This window comes from Palaemon carinicauda, chromosome 9 (genome assembly GCF_036898095.1).
Source record: "Palaemon carinicauda isolate YSFRI2023 chromosome 9, ASM3689809v2, whole genome shotgun sequence".
NCBI lineage: Eukaryota > Metazoa > Arthropoda > Malacostraca > Decapoda > Palaemonidae > Palaemon > Palaemon carinicauda.
In genome coordinates this window covers 138,479,445-138,497,713 of record NC_090733.1, presented here as the reverse complement: position 1 = coordinate 138,497,713, position 18,269 = coordinate 138,479,445, and the positions used below count along the sequence as shown (strand labels likewise).

The 18,269-nt window shown below is 36.4% G+C and overlaps 1 protein-coding gene across 1 annotated transcript in view; it reads left to right on the top strand.

The window, feature by feature from the left end:
* The window catches only part of LOC137646652 (uncharacterized), a 47,223-nt gene extending 37,118 nt beyond the window's left edge, over positions 1-10,105 (top strand). The window contains exon 4 of the mRNA XM_068379756.1: positions 3,520-10,105. Within this exon, the coding sequence (XP_068235857.1) occupies positions 3,520-3,903 (384 nt within the window). The 3' untranslated portion in view covers positions 3,904-10,105. The remainder of the gene's footprint in view (positions 1-3,519) is intronic.
* Positions 10,106-18,269: the final 8,164 nt, after the last annotated feature.

Here is an 18,269-nt window from a genome sequence, read left to right as displayed (position 1 = left end):
TGGTCTTTTTCACCAATTGCTTTCCTTCCCATCTTTTGCCTCCCTCTTACTGTTTCCTCTGTACACACAGACACATTCTCTCGCTTCCTACGTCTCTCTTTCGTTAACCAGTCCCCTTTCGTTGCAGAACGGGACCACAAAAGTACCATTGAAGGACATGCCTGAAATGCTAACGTCGTGATGGTGTCAGGTCAGTCTGGCTTCCCCCTCCTCCCTCACCCCCTTCCACATCACCCACCCCTTGCTTCTCCCCCTTCACCAAAAACCCTGCTTCTACCAACCCCTTCTAACCTTTCCACCTATAGTGCCCTCTTTCTTCTATCCAACAGTGGGGAGGACATCCCACACTGGCTCTTGTTATGTTGCTTTCCGTCCCTTCAAATAAATACCTTTCTAAGCTCTCGTTAGTGCAATATCTATGTAGTTTAAAAACCTTTATTAATATTCCTATGCTTGTTGACCCCTATCTGAAAATGGTTACACTTAAGCGTATCATAGTTATATGAAATTGTTCAAGGAAATCAAGGCATAGTTTCAAGGGTTAGTTCGTAACCAAGATTTTCAAGTCAATGATTAAGAAAATAATAAAAGATACAGTACATATAAAACTGAAAGGATAAATATAAGTAAGAGAATCTTATTTTTAGCTTTCACTTATAATCACCGGCATTTTACAGACATAAAATGATGGAATGGATTTTATAAACCTCTTTAGTATTTAAATATCTCGAGGAACCTGTGGGACCCATCCTTATCCTTTAAAGCTTTTTTATGAATACTTTGATTAGCTCCACTTTTGTTTCAAATCATATTATCCAGAGGGTCGAATATTGTCAATCCTCGACGTCGATGTACTCGGAAGGCTTCCCTTTTGCTATAGTCGTTCGTTAGAATAATTAGCGGATTCTTTTTATGTCGAGACCCCTTACATCTGTCAAAAGTAACATTTGAACAAAGTTGAATAAAAGATATATGAAAATGTTCATGAACTTGAAATGATTGATTGCATATGTTACATAAAAAAATTAAGGTGCTTTAGCATATATACAGTATATATATATATATATATATATATATATATATATATATATATATATATATATATATATTATATATATATATATATACATATATATATATATATATATATATATATATATTAAAGTCTTTATTGCTTGCAAATGCAATAACAATACCCGAGACCAGAACTAACAAAACACTCCACTAACAATCAAACTGGCTAATTCAGAACCATACCTAACCCTAACCGGCGCCATCACAAAAAAAAGAAAAAAAAGAGAGATAGAGAGAGAGTGGGAAGGAGAGATAAGTCAGAATAAATGTTTAACATGGCATCTATAAGTAAAACCCGTTTGTTTGAGATCTTTATAAAATAAAAATGTTTTCTACAAGATTACCTTTCGATAAAACATCACACGATACATACTTTAATCAAGGTCCTGTAATTGACGGGCTGGATTTCACCTTAGGAAACTTTGAGACACCTATGGCTAACTGAAAAGTCATATTTGGCTGAAAAATAAGAAGAATTTTCCGTATTTGACTCATTAAAAATGATCTTGTCAGTTTCGTATAATTATATACTGCCTATATACAAGACAACATATGCCTCCACTTGTAGCCCGCTGCAGGACAAAGTCCTCAGAAATATCTGTGGGCATGTGTAGTTTATACACACACACATACACATATATATGTATATATACATATATATATATATATATATATATATATATATAGACATTCATACATATACTGTATACCATATATACATACACACACGATCATTATACAAGCGAAATTTGAATCATGGGTCCGACCAGTCACTCGGGTCTGTGGTAGAACCACCTTTTACAGCATTGAACTGAACTTCATTAATTTAATTGGACAGGTCATACATACATACCGCTGCCAATTAGTGATAGCCGCTTTACGGGCTGCGTACCACCAATGTTTATCTTTGAATTCACAAGCACAAGGGTCTTAGAGACTGGACTGGGTTATACGGCGTGGAACTTACTCCTTTTACCCCCGGATTACCTCTTCCCTAATTAAAGAAAAATAAAAAGTTTTCCTTAACCTTCGTTTATCTGTGTTAAAGATTTACCTCTTGTAGTTTGTTTGTTTCCTTATTTCCTATTCTCACTGGGCTATTTTCCCTGTTGGAGGCCTAGGGTTTATAGCATCCTGCTTTTCCAACTAGGGTCGTAGCTTGAGATAATAATAATAATAATAATAATAGTAATGATAATAATACAAGCCAGTAGATCGGTTTCAGCTTATCTGTCCCTATCTCCACTCTCCTACGTCCTCAAGTTATAACTCGCAATGCTTCTCTGTGTATATATACACATACTGTATATACACACATTTATACCTCCCCTTTGCACTTCATTTTAGTATAACTTGTAACTGTATTATGCCTTTATCAATCTCCAACTTTCATTTGTATATCCACACGTAGCTTTTGGACAGACACGAAGCAAGATTCTCGTGTCATCCTTTCCAAAACTGCATGGCGTATTTTGCATGTGTTAAAACTAGTTCTGGAGGCTACAGAGACATTTCCAATAATAGATAACCATAATATAGTCTCATTCCGTCTTATTTCACTTTAACCTTTCATAGTATTCGTGGATTTGAATCATTTGAAGCCGAGAATCAACACCCTTTTTATTATTCTATCATGAAAATTACTATTTCATGAAAACAATTAACTGTTAAATCATTCCTTTAAACAAAATTGAGATATAAATCGTCTCTTAATGACATACTGAATATCGTTTCGGGTGGGTAAACATTGCCTTCCATTAAAAAAAAAAAAAATATGAATGTTAAAAATTACCTGAAGTTGATACAAAATAATGTTTCAGTCTGCTCCGTCCATTATATTTTCTCAGCTCTCCTTCCTCACGCAATATTTCATTACATGAATCTTTGCTTCTCTAATCTCTTATGCGGGCTTTCTCTCTTTTAACAACTATGAAGTTTAATGTAAAGTAGTACTGATAGTTAGATGGTATGCTAGCATGCTGCTAATGGTATCTGTCAGACAAGCTTTGGGTTAAAACGAATGATGGTTATCAATATAAATTTAATTTTCCTTGTATCATCTTTTTGTCCTCCCCTTTGCATTCTGACCTCTCTTCTTCCACATGTTATTTTTAAATTACTTTTATGCTACATTTTAGTGTGTTCTGGGAAATTATGTGATCATTCACTTATGAGCTGCAATAAATTGTTTAACAAAAAAAAGCATAATAGCCTTTTACTGCAATAACAGAATCTAATTTATATAACTTAACTAGTTACCAATTGCCCTAATAAACAAACTGCTTTGCATGAGATATCAAGCAATTAAAGGATACAGAAGCCCCCTGTCAATCACACCATAACTTAAAACATTTAACGAATCTTATGTTCCTTTAGATTTAGTAATGAGTTAATATTATGAGTAACACCTTAACCTATTGTATTTTTCCTTTTTCTTCTCCCCAGCAGCCCCCTGAGGAATCTGGCATGGCTCAACGTGGCGTTCCATCACTAGGCCCAAACACCCTCCCTCAGAACCAGCAGCAACATCATGTTCATCAACAACAACAACCACAACAGCAACAACAACAACCGCCAACCCAACAACAGCTGAACATGAACGGCATGAGTCTGAGCGGCGGTTTGGTCACCGGACCCGGCACCTCTGGGGTTCTTCTACCAGGGGATCGCGGAGGTCTGGGCGATCACCTGGGAAACGAAGGGGGCCTGAAGGCTCCCCCAGCTGCAGGTCCTCAGCAACCCAATAGCTCTAACCACCAGGCAGCAGTCGCTGACGACGCTTCCAGTGGTTACGGCAGTCCCGACTCGCTAACCATGGAGGACCGATGAGACGCGGCCGGGAGGGGGCGAAAGAGACGGAGAACTTGACCACCAAAGGCTTATGCCGCTGCGGCCGCTGCTTCTTCTTCTTCTTCTTCTTTATCGCCGCGGATGCCGACGCCACAACAACGACCATCGCAATTATCATCGTCATTACCATTATCCCAATTACCACAAACACCGCAGTGGCCATTACAGTTTCCGCCGCCACAAGCGCCGGCGGTAGCGGCGGCCGTGCCGCCGATTCAACAGCTGTCGCAACTTCAGCCGCCGCTGGTTCATCCCCAACAGTATCAACAGCAGCCATCGCCTGGAAGGTTTATGCCAATGCAACCGCCCATGAGACCGCCACACTTGCGGCAACACAGTCATCAGAGTATTTAATCAAATTTTCGGCGAACCGCAAGATGCCTAGTCAGCACTTTGACACCATCTGGAGGGTTAAGAGCTTCTGCTCGGATCTCCCTTCACGGGTGTGACCCTCGGTACATAACTTGGTGATCGACCGCAAGTATCGCATCTGGTTTCAATCGAGACGGAAGAAAAGTGATGGATGGTTACATTTCATACCGCAATCGGAAATCAACGTCAGTATATTGCGGTTACAAAGGATAGAAGATCAGATTGAATTTTCCTAGAGAAGCCTTTCATGGCGGCGGTCTTTAGATGAATTCTCGTAATGTTTCTTCGGTATTGATCTTAACACCGGAAGCCCTGTGGCAAAATCTTTACAGGATAGATTAAATGTTGGGGATATGGCCAAAACAACTGTAAACAAAAGGAAAAAAAAAAATAATGGTTCGATGCGCGCGGCATAATTTGCCTCCTTCAAATAGTAGCCCCCTCCCTCGTTCGTTCAGCTGCTCAATATTGAACAAATTAAAAAGTCCAACTGGCAGTTTGATTAATGAAATTGAAACAATAACAACAAAAAAAAGCCAACAGAAGATTTACGTAATTATCGCTCTTCTTGAAAACAAACAGAAAAAATATAAAAAAAAATGTACATGATTTTACAGATTTATCCCTATTTAAGGATCTATTATGTGATATGTAAAGCATTAAAAGTGATGAAGGAGAGTTTGCATAAACTCCACGGAACATCATTTATATTATTTGTAAATATAATCTTAAGGTATATTGTGTGAGATTACAGACTCCCCTTTCTTGTGAATATGTGTTCGGAGTTTTAGAAGAAAAATAAAAAATATGGACATAATATAATTCTCAATCAGTTGCATGTACAGTGAACGATAACTCTTCCTATCTAGGTGTGCCATAAGGTCATTAATTCTTAGCTATGGAATAGATTTTTCCGCCTTGGCGAAGGTCGGACGACGAACTGAGCGAGGCTGCGCTAGTCATGACTGCGAGTTTTGGAAGCAGATAGAAACCGCGTTATCAATAATGGAAATCTTGACCAGGGGGAAAGGAGAATAGGTGAAGGAAGACCACAAAACGAGAGTCCGTGAGATCTAGTTGAAATAAGAACATTTGGAACGACTGACAGATAATTAACCCGAACATTTCTCCGTGGTATATTTTATCCGAGTTGGTGGCTCAAAAGTGTTTCAGAAAAATTTTCAAGAACATGAACATGCTCTAAAGATGGCTTGTTTGTGTTTGTCCCATACGTAAATAAATAAAAAATACAAAAATGTAGTTCGAAGACAGAAAATATAAGGGTTATAGTACCAGCCAGGTTGATTAATGTATATATTGTGCACTATGGCTTTCACCAACCTGGACTGGCTTCCCCCCGTTTTCTATACACCCCTAGTCGCAGCTCACACTTATTTGAACTATTTCAACGGAAATTTGTTTACCAATCTCTATTTCCTCGTCTCTTGTGTGTGATTTTTTTTTCCTGAAATCCAATATTTAAAAAAAAACTGGGAAGACCCTAGAGTAAAAGTTGGGCTTATCTTTGGTTCGGGCAGAGATTATGTATCATTTTAGCGTTGGCAATACTAATACGAGCAGCAACAATTTGCAAGAGAAGAGGACGTAGAAATTTCTAACCAAGTTGTGTTGATATGGGGTATATGTGATACTTGCAGACAGGCGCATAGAAATATGTGAAAGAGTGACTGAGACATTATCCCACGGCAGGCAATAGATTAATGTCACCTTTTAGAAAAAAACCCAAAAAAGTCATGACCTCAACGAAAAGGACGAAATTGAGAATGATGATAAATTTAAGCATTATACCATTTGTTTTGCCGTTTTGTAAAATCATCCTTTAACCACCGTGTTTTGGATCATGTTGGCAGATAAAGCACACAGGAGAAAACCAAGATTGAAGTTTGATATTCTGTTTATTTTTCAGCGCTGTGGAATAATGCTCAGTGGTGTGAGTGCGTGCGTACATGCGGTTGAATCGTTATGACTGTTTTTCTCACATCCTTGTTGTTCATTTACTGTATGTACAAAGTTTAAATGTTATCATCATTGACATTAAATGATTATAATGATTATTGTAACTGTTTTTCATAATTTTGTTTGGTTTTGTTTAGTTGTAAAATGTACTTGGCAGTCTTCAATTCAACATTCTTTTTTTCCTCTCTCTCTTCTTTCGAATGATTATTAACTGTCGACGAGTTCACTGGTGTTGTTAAACAATCATCTTGATGTTATTCCTTTTCAAATAATAATAACAATTATAATAATACTATTAATAGTAATGATAAAAGATAATGATCAGCGAGAGCTATAAATAGAAACAAAAAAAAGGGGTGCCAAATATGTATAGGCTTTAGAAAAGCGCTGAATCGGTTGAATGCAGTGGTTGAGATGATCCCTAGGTACTCTATTCGTTACCCTTTTCATTATCATTATCATTTTCAGTTGTACTTTCCATTGATAAGGATTTTACATATTCATTGGGGGTATTTATCAACTGCGTAGTAATCGGCAATGACTTTAATTTTACTTAAATAAAGCACTGTTGAGGTTTGAAAGAAATATCGCGCGATGTCTGTTCTATTGATTGATTGATTGATTTGAAGTTCTCTGGCATCCTGACATCGAAGGTCATTGACGCCAATATCATTTATTATAAATAAAGAGAAATTAGATTGCTTTGGACCCCCGGGAAAGACGTAGGCATTTACTGGCTAAACATGAACTTTGGATAACTTTGTACTGGCATCTATTATAAATGCGTCAATGCAAATCGCAGTGCAAGAACAATTGGCATTTTACAAAAACCCTTTATATAGTTACCATCATTTTTTTCTTCTTTAAACCTCTCTCAGTCATTTTCATCATTGCTACAGTAGTGTGCCCGTCATTGGCTAACAAGTGGTTCTGGTAAATGGTCTAAAATTGAAAGGAAAAATAAAAGTAGATTTTGTAAATTGTTAGCGTAAATGCTTCAGCGCCACTAATAACAGATAAATTGAATTTTACGTTTCGTCCATTTAGTTTACAGGGCCCCCAAACCTTGTATGCAAATTACTCTTGAGAGGGAGAGAGCGAGAGAGAGAGAGCGAGAGCGAGCGAGCGAACGCGAGAGTGAAACTAACCCAGTTCGTTGTTCACCAGCGTGCACCGTGAACAGTCAATTCATCATCATAAACATGGTACAACGTTATAAATATAATGGTTCTCTTATTCACATTCGCGAGAAAAGTGACTACAGAGATTTATCCGGAAATTGTCATTCTCATGTATACGGTCATTAGTTTAAAAACTCGATTTGAATCCATGTGAATCCCAACGCGATTTCGATGCGACCTGACCAGGGGAGGTCAACTGAGGTCGAAATGTCCCGTCATGACCTTTCGTTTTGAAATGTGGCATTTCGATCTTGGAGGAAAGCTTTTTCCCGAGGTCAGGGTCATTTCTTCTTCACGTTGGCATCGTCACATGTCGTGATCATTTCTTCTGTTTTTTTTTTATTTGTTTTCCTTTTTCTTTCATATTTATTGAGATTGTATGTAGTGAAGTTTTAGTGCTAAGCTATAAGATACCCAATTCTGTGTATTAGCCAACGCATAATAGATATCGGAGATCGACGGATTTCTTTATTTTTTCGTTCATTAAAAACTAAAGTTTGTGCTTCTAATGAAGGTATTTGATGTTGTGAAACAATCCGAAATAGTACATTATATATTGGAAATAAAAAAAAGATCATATCCAAATTTTATAATTTCTTATAACTTAGCACTGTGGATTACCCGTTCCCACCCCAGATCTTTGTTATGGACTATTATATTACATGTGCTCAAATATTCCTTAAAACTCCAGTTTTTTTCTCATTACACTCTTTTATACACGGTGAGAAAAATATAATCGACATATTTTGATAGACCTTGGAGAACTCATCGCCCAGTTTCCCCTAATCGCTCTGTGCGGAGGCCTATGTAAACGTAGTAATGACTTCTCAAACGCTACTGTCAGATTTAAAAAAAAAGATGATTGGAGTGATAGGTTACGTCTTTTGATTGAGTTTTTAGGATTCCAACGTTATTTTACTTGCAAGTTGAAATGGATGCCATTCGGACCTGCCACTAAAATCACGTTATTCTCAACTATTTTCCTCTTTGTTTCTTTCGAGTAAAAGTGATCAGTGATCAGTGCTTTCTCTTGAGAGAGTGATACGAACTATCAAATACGAAACTCCTTCATGATGAGTTACAGTGAAATTTACAAGTGGGCATTCGTACTAAGATGAGAAAACTGTAACATTGCTCTTCTAAGAATTAGACGTTTCTATCCTCCTGATTTGGTTCCGAATTCCTTCTTTTATTCTTTTGGATGTACATTCCCCCCCAGTTTCTTTTCATTTGTCCTCTCTCCCTTTCATGCTAATTGGTGTTATAAATGAGATCCTAACAATAAATCATAGAAAAAAAAAAATTCCTTATGAGAAATAAATCTTTGTTTATTTTAGGCCTAAAACACTCTCCAAGCGGCTATTGTACATCAGACCTGGACTACTTGTAAAACATCTCGGAAACTAAATAAACGAATAGTGTAAAAAAATCAGATGTATAAAACCATTTGTTCTCTACTTATTGATGTCCTACTGCGCTAGGCGCCAACTAGTACATGAACTAACTTTTGCAAGGAACTCACTGGTAGAGATCCCAGTCTGTACTAAATGTCCTGTGCTACAACCAGGAGGCTTTTAACTGGTGCTCGTCCTGTGTCTAATCATATTTAATTTATTAAACTGCATCTCCTTCCCACTTTTCAGTCACTCACGACATTATTAACGGATTTGGTCTGGCCAGGATCCAGAGAAGTTTTCCATGGATACTTCCAGAGAAGTTTTCTGTGGATACTTCCAGAGAAGCTTTCTGTGGATCCTTCCACAGAAGTTTTCTCTGGATCCTTCCAGAGAAGTTTTCTGAGGATCCTTCCAGAGAAGTTTACTATGGATCCTTCCAGAGAAGTTTTCTCTGGATCCTTCCAGAGAACTCTTCTCAGGATCCTTCCAGTGAACTCTTCTCTGGATCTTTCTAGAGAACTCTTCTCTGGATCTTTCCAGAGAACTCTTCTCTGGTTCGTTCCAGAGAAGTTTTCTCTGGATCCTTGTGTCCAGCCAACAGGCAATTCTCTATCCCACGAAGACAGAACCACAGGGCTCCAGCAGCGCCAGTAGCCTCCTGTGTTGTCAGGTGCATTTAGTACAAGTGAGAGAGACTGTACTTGAGAGGGTTACTGACGGTAGTGCTTTAAGCATTCTTGTGTCCCGATGTTACGGCCTTTCTGAAAGGTAACTTTGGTTGACCCGTGCGTCACGATTCACAGGCTCTTGGGGGGTGGGTTCGTCCCCGTCGGTTTGCAAGAGGAGATCATGCTTTTTGACTTTGGTTCCTAATAAAGAGTATCATTGGCACCGTGAAGAGTTTCGTCGCTCATGTTTTTAATTATTATAGGGGACGATCTCTCGGGGAACCGACGGATCAGGTCCCACCCCAATTGCCTGGAATACTTCCTGCACAGGAATAGTCATGGTTAACATAAGAGGTAAATAACGATGGGAAATGTTTAAAACTACTGAGGCGAGTTTTGCCAGTGCAGGCCGCAGGCTAGTCCCTTCTTGAAAACCCTCCTTTAACCTACAACCCCCAAAACCCCCACTTTTTCTCCCTACCTTCCTCCCCCCGCCCCTTTCCCTACCCCTACTCTTGTTACCAAAGTTATCGTCTAGAATTGCACTTTTCTTAAAGTGAATATATTTTGTACAAAGGAATGATAAGGAGTTTTATTTATCCCCTTTATTAGCCTTAAGGAATACAAAAAAGGAAAAACAAAATATGAATCACTGCATTATACATCACATAATAATACATATGAGATATCGCTTGCTTAGACAAGCAACTGTAATCTAAGACGAATCTATATTCATCTTTTAGTCATATAATTATTCTATAATGAAATCACGAAGGTAATCATAGATTGATTGATTGATTTAAAGTTTTCAGGCATCCTGACATCTAAGGTCAATGACGCCGAAGGTAATCATAGAAATTATTCAGCAGAAAAGTGACAATAAACAGAATGTTTCATATGATTGACATAAAAACTGCGTACTTGAAAAGCTACATAACAAAAAAGACTAAGTGAACATATGTAAAGGAAAAAAAAAAATAAATAAATAAACAAACAAATGTAGATTAAAGCAGTTAAACATAAATGAATTTCAATGAGTTTTTCACGTTCTTCCAAGGATTTAAAATGCAAATTAAAAATGTACTGTATTTCTTCCAAATGTAAGGTAACACAAGGTCTATGGAACAGCAAAACTACTTACTGCCTATCAGTTAACAAAAGTTTGCCTCTGAACCTTTTTCAGCATTATAGACATAATCAAAATAATTTTCTAGATATTGATTTACTTTCAACTGGGCTCCAAAAGGCACTAGAAGAGTTGGAAGACCCAGGCCTACATGGCTGAGGACTATGAAGCGTGAAGTAGATAATGATGAATGGAGAAGTATTAATTCAAAGGCTCAAGATAGAGACGAATGGCAAAATCTAACCGAGACCCTTTGCGTCAATAGGCGTAGGAGGAGATAATGATGATGAAGATTGATTGATTTACTATACATGAAGGAGATATGCAAAATCAATTAAAGGGTTGCAATACAAGAAAATCAAGACAACCATGAGAACAAATAACTGGCTTATTGATAAGACCACAATGCCAGATTACATATATTATCATAATTATTATTACTTGCTAAGCTACAACCCTATTTGGAAAAGCAAAATGATATAAGCCCAGGGGCTCCAACGGGGAAAATTGCCCGGTGACGAAATGGAAACCAGGAAAAATACAATATTTCAAAAAGAGTAGGAGTAATTTTGTTTTTTTCTATAAAATAAAATCATTATATTTTCCCCCTTTTTTTCACCATATAACTTGGCACTTTGTCGTAAGTATATCTGTCATATACAGAACAGACAATGAGATTAATATCACAGCGCCGGACTATGTACCGCAAATACATAGATGTATTCCAATCTATCCGTATAAGGTGACTAAAATTGCGCCAAATAGTCATGTTTTCATTGATCACAGTTTCGAATGCAATAAAAAATGGCTCCATGGATGAGAGATAATTGGTCTATAAATTCACACTTAGGAGAAAATAATAAATAAGTAAATAATACATATTAATGAATAATAAAAACAAGGGTAGTCAAGAATATCTTTATATATAGAAGTGTGAAACTGGAAGCAAAATGGACGGTGTAATTGATAGAAAGCAATTAACAGTGAAAGGCCATTACCCCAACTCTTAGGAAAATAACTTTAGAAAAATTCACGCACCAATAATATAAAAAAAAAAAATAGCTCACTTCAACATAGAAAATATAGATTTCCTCCAATTACGCAGACTTACCACTATACCAACTACCATTTAAAAAGAAAAAACAGGACGCGCAGAAATATAGTAAATATACTATTACTACCCATAACATCGTAATAAATAAAAGCTCTTAAGAAATCCATAATAATCCTTATATATAAATACGGTACATAACAAATACATTATGTACATATTTATCTATTATGTATATATATATATATATATATATATATATATATATATATATATATATATACATATCTATATATGTGTGTGTGTATGCAGCAATATATATATATATATATATATATATATATATATATATATATATATATATATATAAACATATATAATATATATACATACATACATACATATATACATACATACAAACATACATACAGTATATATATATATATATATATATATATATATATATATATATATATATATATATATATATATATATATATATATAAATATATATAATATTTATACACACACACATATATATATATAGAGAGAGAGAGAGAGAGAGAGAGAGAGAGAGAGAGAGAGAGAGAGAGAGAGAGAGAGAGAGAGAGAGAGAGATAGCACCGGTGAATATAGTAAAATCAATCAAGCACTAATTAGACATTGAAAAATCAAATACCCACCCTGAGTTCACTCATAAGAGACGGTGAATTATGACATCACTAACAGAAACATTTTGATTTAAAATCTATATAAAACTTCTTTTCGTAAAAAATGGAAATAAGACTCTTTCAGTCAAAGGATCATCCGGTAACGAATAATCTGAAATACTTCATACTCACTCATCTATTTAAAGGTTTTAAAGGCCGCTCATGAATGGCATAAGCAAGGCACAGTGACCTACAGACTGACCATATTATTTACATATGATCAGCGCCCAGGCTCCCTCTCCACCCAAGCTAGGGCCAAGGAGGGCCAGAGAATGCCAGCTAATGACTCAGCAAATTTATACACTTCAGTAAGTCCTTAATTATCTTTCGTGGTTTAATATTCAAGATTATATCAATTTACATGGAATTTTTGGAGGTAAGTTGAAGGAAAATTTATGATTGGTGAAATTTTCAGTAGGCTACATATATCAATAATTTGTGGTATACATATATATACATATATATATATGTATATATATATGTATATATATATGTATATATATATATATATATATATATATATATATATATATATATATATATTGCATACCTTGTATCTTTGTTCGCAAAATAAATTACAGTAATTTACGGCTAGAATATGAATATAAACAACTGCAAAATCAATGATAAAAACTAATTAACCTCCCCAAATACCCTAAAATTAAGTGTACTTAAAATTCAACTGATTTAACTAAGGATAAATTAACTACAAAAAAAGAGAAGAGATAAACTCCAAAACTACAAACTGTAGAAGCTTTGACCTAAATATGATTCAGTCATGTAAATGATATTAAAGTTTGTCCTTAATTTCGAACTTGAGTTGTGGCATTTAGCCGACGAATCTAAGACCGAGCGGTGATTGGATGATGATGAGCGTCCCGCTCGACCAATCCCCATCGGAGAAAAACCGCCTACCAATAATTGCTCCCTGAATATTACATCTCCTCGCCCCATTATTGCTTCGATCGATTGTAATTACCTCCATCTCAGTACTTAACCCGAAGTGATTGTTTACGCGTTAGTCGACAGTGCGCATTTTGGATCTCCAAAAGCGCTTTGTACGAGATGCGGAGTTAAATTTCGACCATTTCCTGCAATTGTTGGTTGGTCTCTTAGCTGCGCGTGATTTTGGGAACTTGCGTTCATAACGATACTCAATTCAGTACCCATTATATTTCTAGTTTAAATAATATTAACACCTGATTTTAATTGCTCTAGACACTCTTTGATTATCCTTATTATCATTATTACTTAGCTACAATCCTAGTTGGAAAAGCAGGATGCTACAATCCTAGTTGGAAAAGCAGGATGCTACAATCCCAAGGACTCCAACGTGGAAAATAGCCCAGTGACGAATGAAAATGAGGAAATAAATAAACTATATATGAGAAGTAATACATGAAAATAAAAAATAGGACTACAACAGGGAAAATAGCCCAGTGAGGAAAGGAAATGTGGAAATAAATAAGCTATGTACGAGTAATAATAAATAAAAAATATAAAATATCTTGCGATTGGTAACGTTAAAATATCTGTCATATATGAAAGAGATTTATGTCAACCCGTTTAAAGGCTTTAAATGCCGCTCATGAATGGCATGAGCGGGACAACGCCCTAGAGACTGCCCATATGATCAGCGCCCAAGGCCCCTCTCCACCCAAGCTACGACCAAGGATGGCCAGGCAATGGCTGCTGATGACTCAGCAGATAGACCTATAAGCTCCCCCCCAACCCCTCCCCCATCCTTTGCTCACAAGGATGGTGAGGCTGCGACGAGCAAAGAAACTAACGAGTTTGAGCGGTCCCCGAACCCCAGTCTGGCGTTCACCAGTTAGGGACGTTACCACATCAGCCACCACGACCCTGTTATGTCATTTAAATAAGAATCCTCTTACAATCGTAGTAATTCCTGTGGTCATTTGTCCTACACAAAAGACAGAGGCAATGGACAGTGACAATGCTATAGAGGCTAATCAGCACCCAAGCCCTCTCTCCACCCAAGCTAACACCAGGGGAGCCAGGTAATGGCTACTAATGACTCAGCAGTTAGCCCTAATAGGCTCCCCCAAAACCGCCTCCCCCATCCTTAAAATCACAAGGATGATGAGGTTGCAGACACTACTAGAAACTATCGAGCTTGGATGTGACTCGAACTCCAGTCCAGCAGATATCCAGGCAGGGACGTTTACAATAGGCTACCACAACCCTTAATAGTAAAAAGGATTCAGACTGAAGTATTGCTCTGACTTACAGTCCGATAGCATATCTATAGTCAATTTCTTTTAGTGAGGCAGATTTGCACCGACTCGGAGGGGTGCCCTTTTAGCTCGGAAAAGTTTCCTGATCGCTGATTGGTTGGACAAGATAATTATAACCAATCAGCGATCAGGAAACTTTTCCGAGCTAAAAGGGCACCGCTGCGAGTCAGTGCAAATCTGCCTCACTAAAAAAAATGACTATAGTCAGAGGTGGATTCTGAAGTTGAAACCTGACAATACAGATTTATTATCTGCTTTATGTGAATAGTGGTCAACGCTATGATCACTATTTTTCATCAATTCAATTTCTTAAGAAAATTCGAATTCTATTAATTTCGGCATTCCAATTATATACAACAATCTATGTACTCCAAACTGAAACGAAAAAAAAGCGAATTTCACATATTTACTTTTGAGTAAAAAATAAAACACTTCTAAAAGAAAATAATGAAAACAGAAAAGAAACGTTGGATAATTTTTGGACTAAATTATTTATGACTGACTACATACATCTACATTTGTATATAAACAAATCAAGCTTAAGAATAAAAACTGTATAAATTATTCTATTGCAGAAATTGTACTTGGCCATTAACGAGATGCTTTTTTTTTTCAACTTGCTACAATTCCCGTCTCATTGGGCAGGTTTTTATGTGATGAGTCTACCTCTTGGATAGAATAAATATCCAAACAATGCATTTATATATTCATCCATTTACAATCTTTTTGGGTTTGAAGGAAATCTCTCCCATAAATCTCAATGAAGTTAATGGCAGCACGGTGACGGATTGGGTTTAAGGCGATGGACAAACTGTCTCTTCGGCTTTTACTCCTGATGCCTTATCAGAATTAGCATGGACCGGCAGGGGTTACTTGCCTTATAGCCAATTCTTTTTAGTGAGGCAAAATTACACCGCCTCGCAGGGGTGCCCTTTCAGCTCGGAAAAGTTTCCTGATCGCTGATTGGTTGAACAAGATCATTCTAACCAATCAGATAGCAGGAAACTTTTCCGAGCTAAAAGGGCACCGCTTCGAATAATTGCAAATGTGCCTCATAAAAAAAAATTGAGTATAGTTAGATGGGCACTGTGCATCACAAGGAACTGGCTATGCTTTCATGAATCTAACCAATGAGTCCTCTGAGGCCCTTTCCGTCAATAAGCGTAGGAGGAGATGATGATGATGATGATGATGATGATGAATAAGAGGTAGCACAACAGTAGTTTAACCCAGTTTATATTTCCTCCCACACTAATCATTCAGATAAGTTCAATGAGAATCCACGTAAATAATAGGAATTAAAATAAGTACACGATTAAGCCTAAAATCAGTATATAATGAAAACTTGAATATTTACTCATTATATTGTGATAAAATGCAGATTATCCAGCACATCATAGCTACTATGAATATCATCATAGTACTTTTACATTAAAGAATATACTGAACAACAGGCAAAAATATAACTACACTAGTAACAACGATGATGTATATGATCTAACATTAATTAAATGAGGCTAAATTTAGTATGAATAAAATTTAAATATATTTTTATTGATATATAACAACAAATCTTTCAGGATATATATTGTATTCTGTAATAATTTTTAAGAACAAATTCATTATGCAAGAAAACTTTTAGAAACTAATGAAAAGCGATTTTCTCTCTCTCTCTCTCTCTCTCTCTCTCTCTCTCTCTCTCTCTCTCTCTCTCTCTCTCTCTTATAATATATATATATATATATATATATATATATATATATATAATATATATACATATATATACAGTATATATGGGTGTGTGAGACCCTTTGCGTCAATAGCGTAGGAAGATTATATATATATATATATATATATATATATATATATATATATATATATATATATATACACACTGCTCTGAGACATATTTCAATCACTTACTTCAAGCTAAAACAAAAGTATCAGCAAGCTACTAGGGAAAAAAGCATAAACAGACAAAATATAGAGCAAGAAATGACACTTAGAGGAATGCTTAGCTATGTAGGACGGGGGTGGGGGTATCCAGGAATTGTAGCGCATGGGGATAACAGATTAGGAGCGATAGGATATAGAGGATATGTCATTCTCCTTCCTTTGCTTACCCTTCCTCTCCTCAAGAGAAAAATCCGAATGGCATGCTGATATCAGCATATTTAATGAGAATAAATACAGCATCAAGCCCTGAAAACTTTAATTGTAAATACAGTATATGTAAAATAGAAAAAAAATATTTATGTAAATATACTATAATATATATATATATATATATATATATATATATATATATATATATATATATATATATCAGTATATATATACACACATATATACACGCATATATATTGATAATTATATATATAATATATATTTACACATATATATATATATATAAATATATATTATAAATTGTGTGTGTATATATATATATATATATATATATATATATATATATATATATATTAAAAATCGTAAGATTGCAAATATGTATTTCATAATAAAAGATAATAATAAAAAAAAATATGCATCTCGCACAAATGCACATAATGGCGATTATATGCAATCACTTGGTGGTAGCAGACTAGCAGCAGCCCCAAACCAGCCTTCAGTTGCGAGCTAGCGACAGGGGCGTCCGCTACCGGATGGAGGAGGAGGACACAAACAAGGTGCAGAGGGATGGGAAGGGGAAGAGGATGGGGGAAGTTGTGGCACTTATTGCTAATGTCCCTGAAAGGCTCTGCTTAATGACTCTACTTACCTGGAGTAAAATTGTTAATTGAAAAATGCACGACGCAACTTATTAATAAAATGCACGACATAATTCTCCGAATATTTGCTCCAAATGACTTGAAAGCGACGTTAGGTTTTCTTTCAGCCGCTCCTGATACCTTCGTTATGGCATAAAAGGGAAGAAGGGGGTGGGGGGAGGAGTTTGAAACATAACTTGCTATTGTTTACCGTCAGGAATGGGATGGTTTAAAAGGGAAGGGGAGGGGGTCGACTAGAGGGGGGGGAGGGGAAGTTAGAAACATAACTTGCTATTGTTTACCATCAGGAATGGGACGGCTTAAAAGGGAAGGGGGAGGGGGACTACTAGAAGGGGGGAAGGGAAGTTAGAAACATAACTTGCTATTGTTTACCATCAGGAATGGGATGGCTTAAAAGGGAAGGGGGGGAGGGAGTTAGAAACATAACTCGCTAATGTTTACCATCAGGAATGGGAGGAGGGGATGGGAGAAGGTCAGATGAACTTCATGCGTGTACATTACATTACATGAAGTACATCGTACACTTGTGTTTAACGCATGCTTGAATTTAAATGCAACCAAGCCTGTTGTGTTTATAAAACTGGTTCAAGAGAGCGACTGTAGCTTAAACCGGAAGCCATTGTTACAATTTTACCCCAATCTACTCTCGCTATTATTTTCCCTGTATGAATGCGAATGCCTCAAACTTATGCAATCTCCCTGTGAAAAGTAGATATCCAACCGCCATGATGCACATCTCTATTGCAATGCATTGACTCAATTTCTGACCCCAAGTCTGATCTATGTTAACGTTGTGACTGGCCTTTAAATACCAATTAT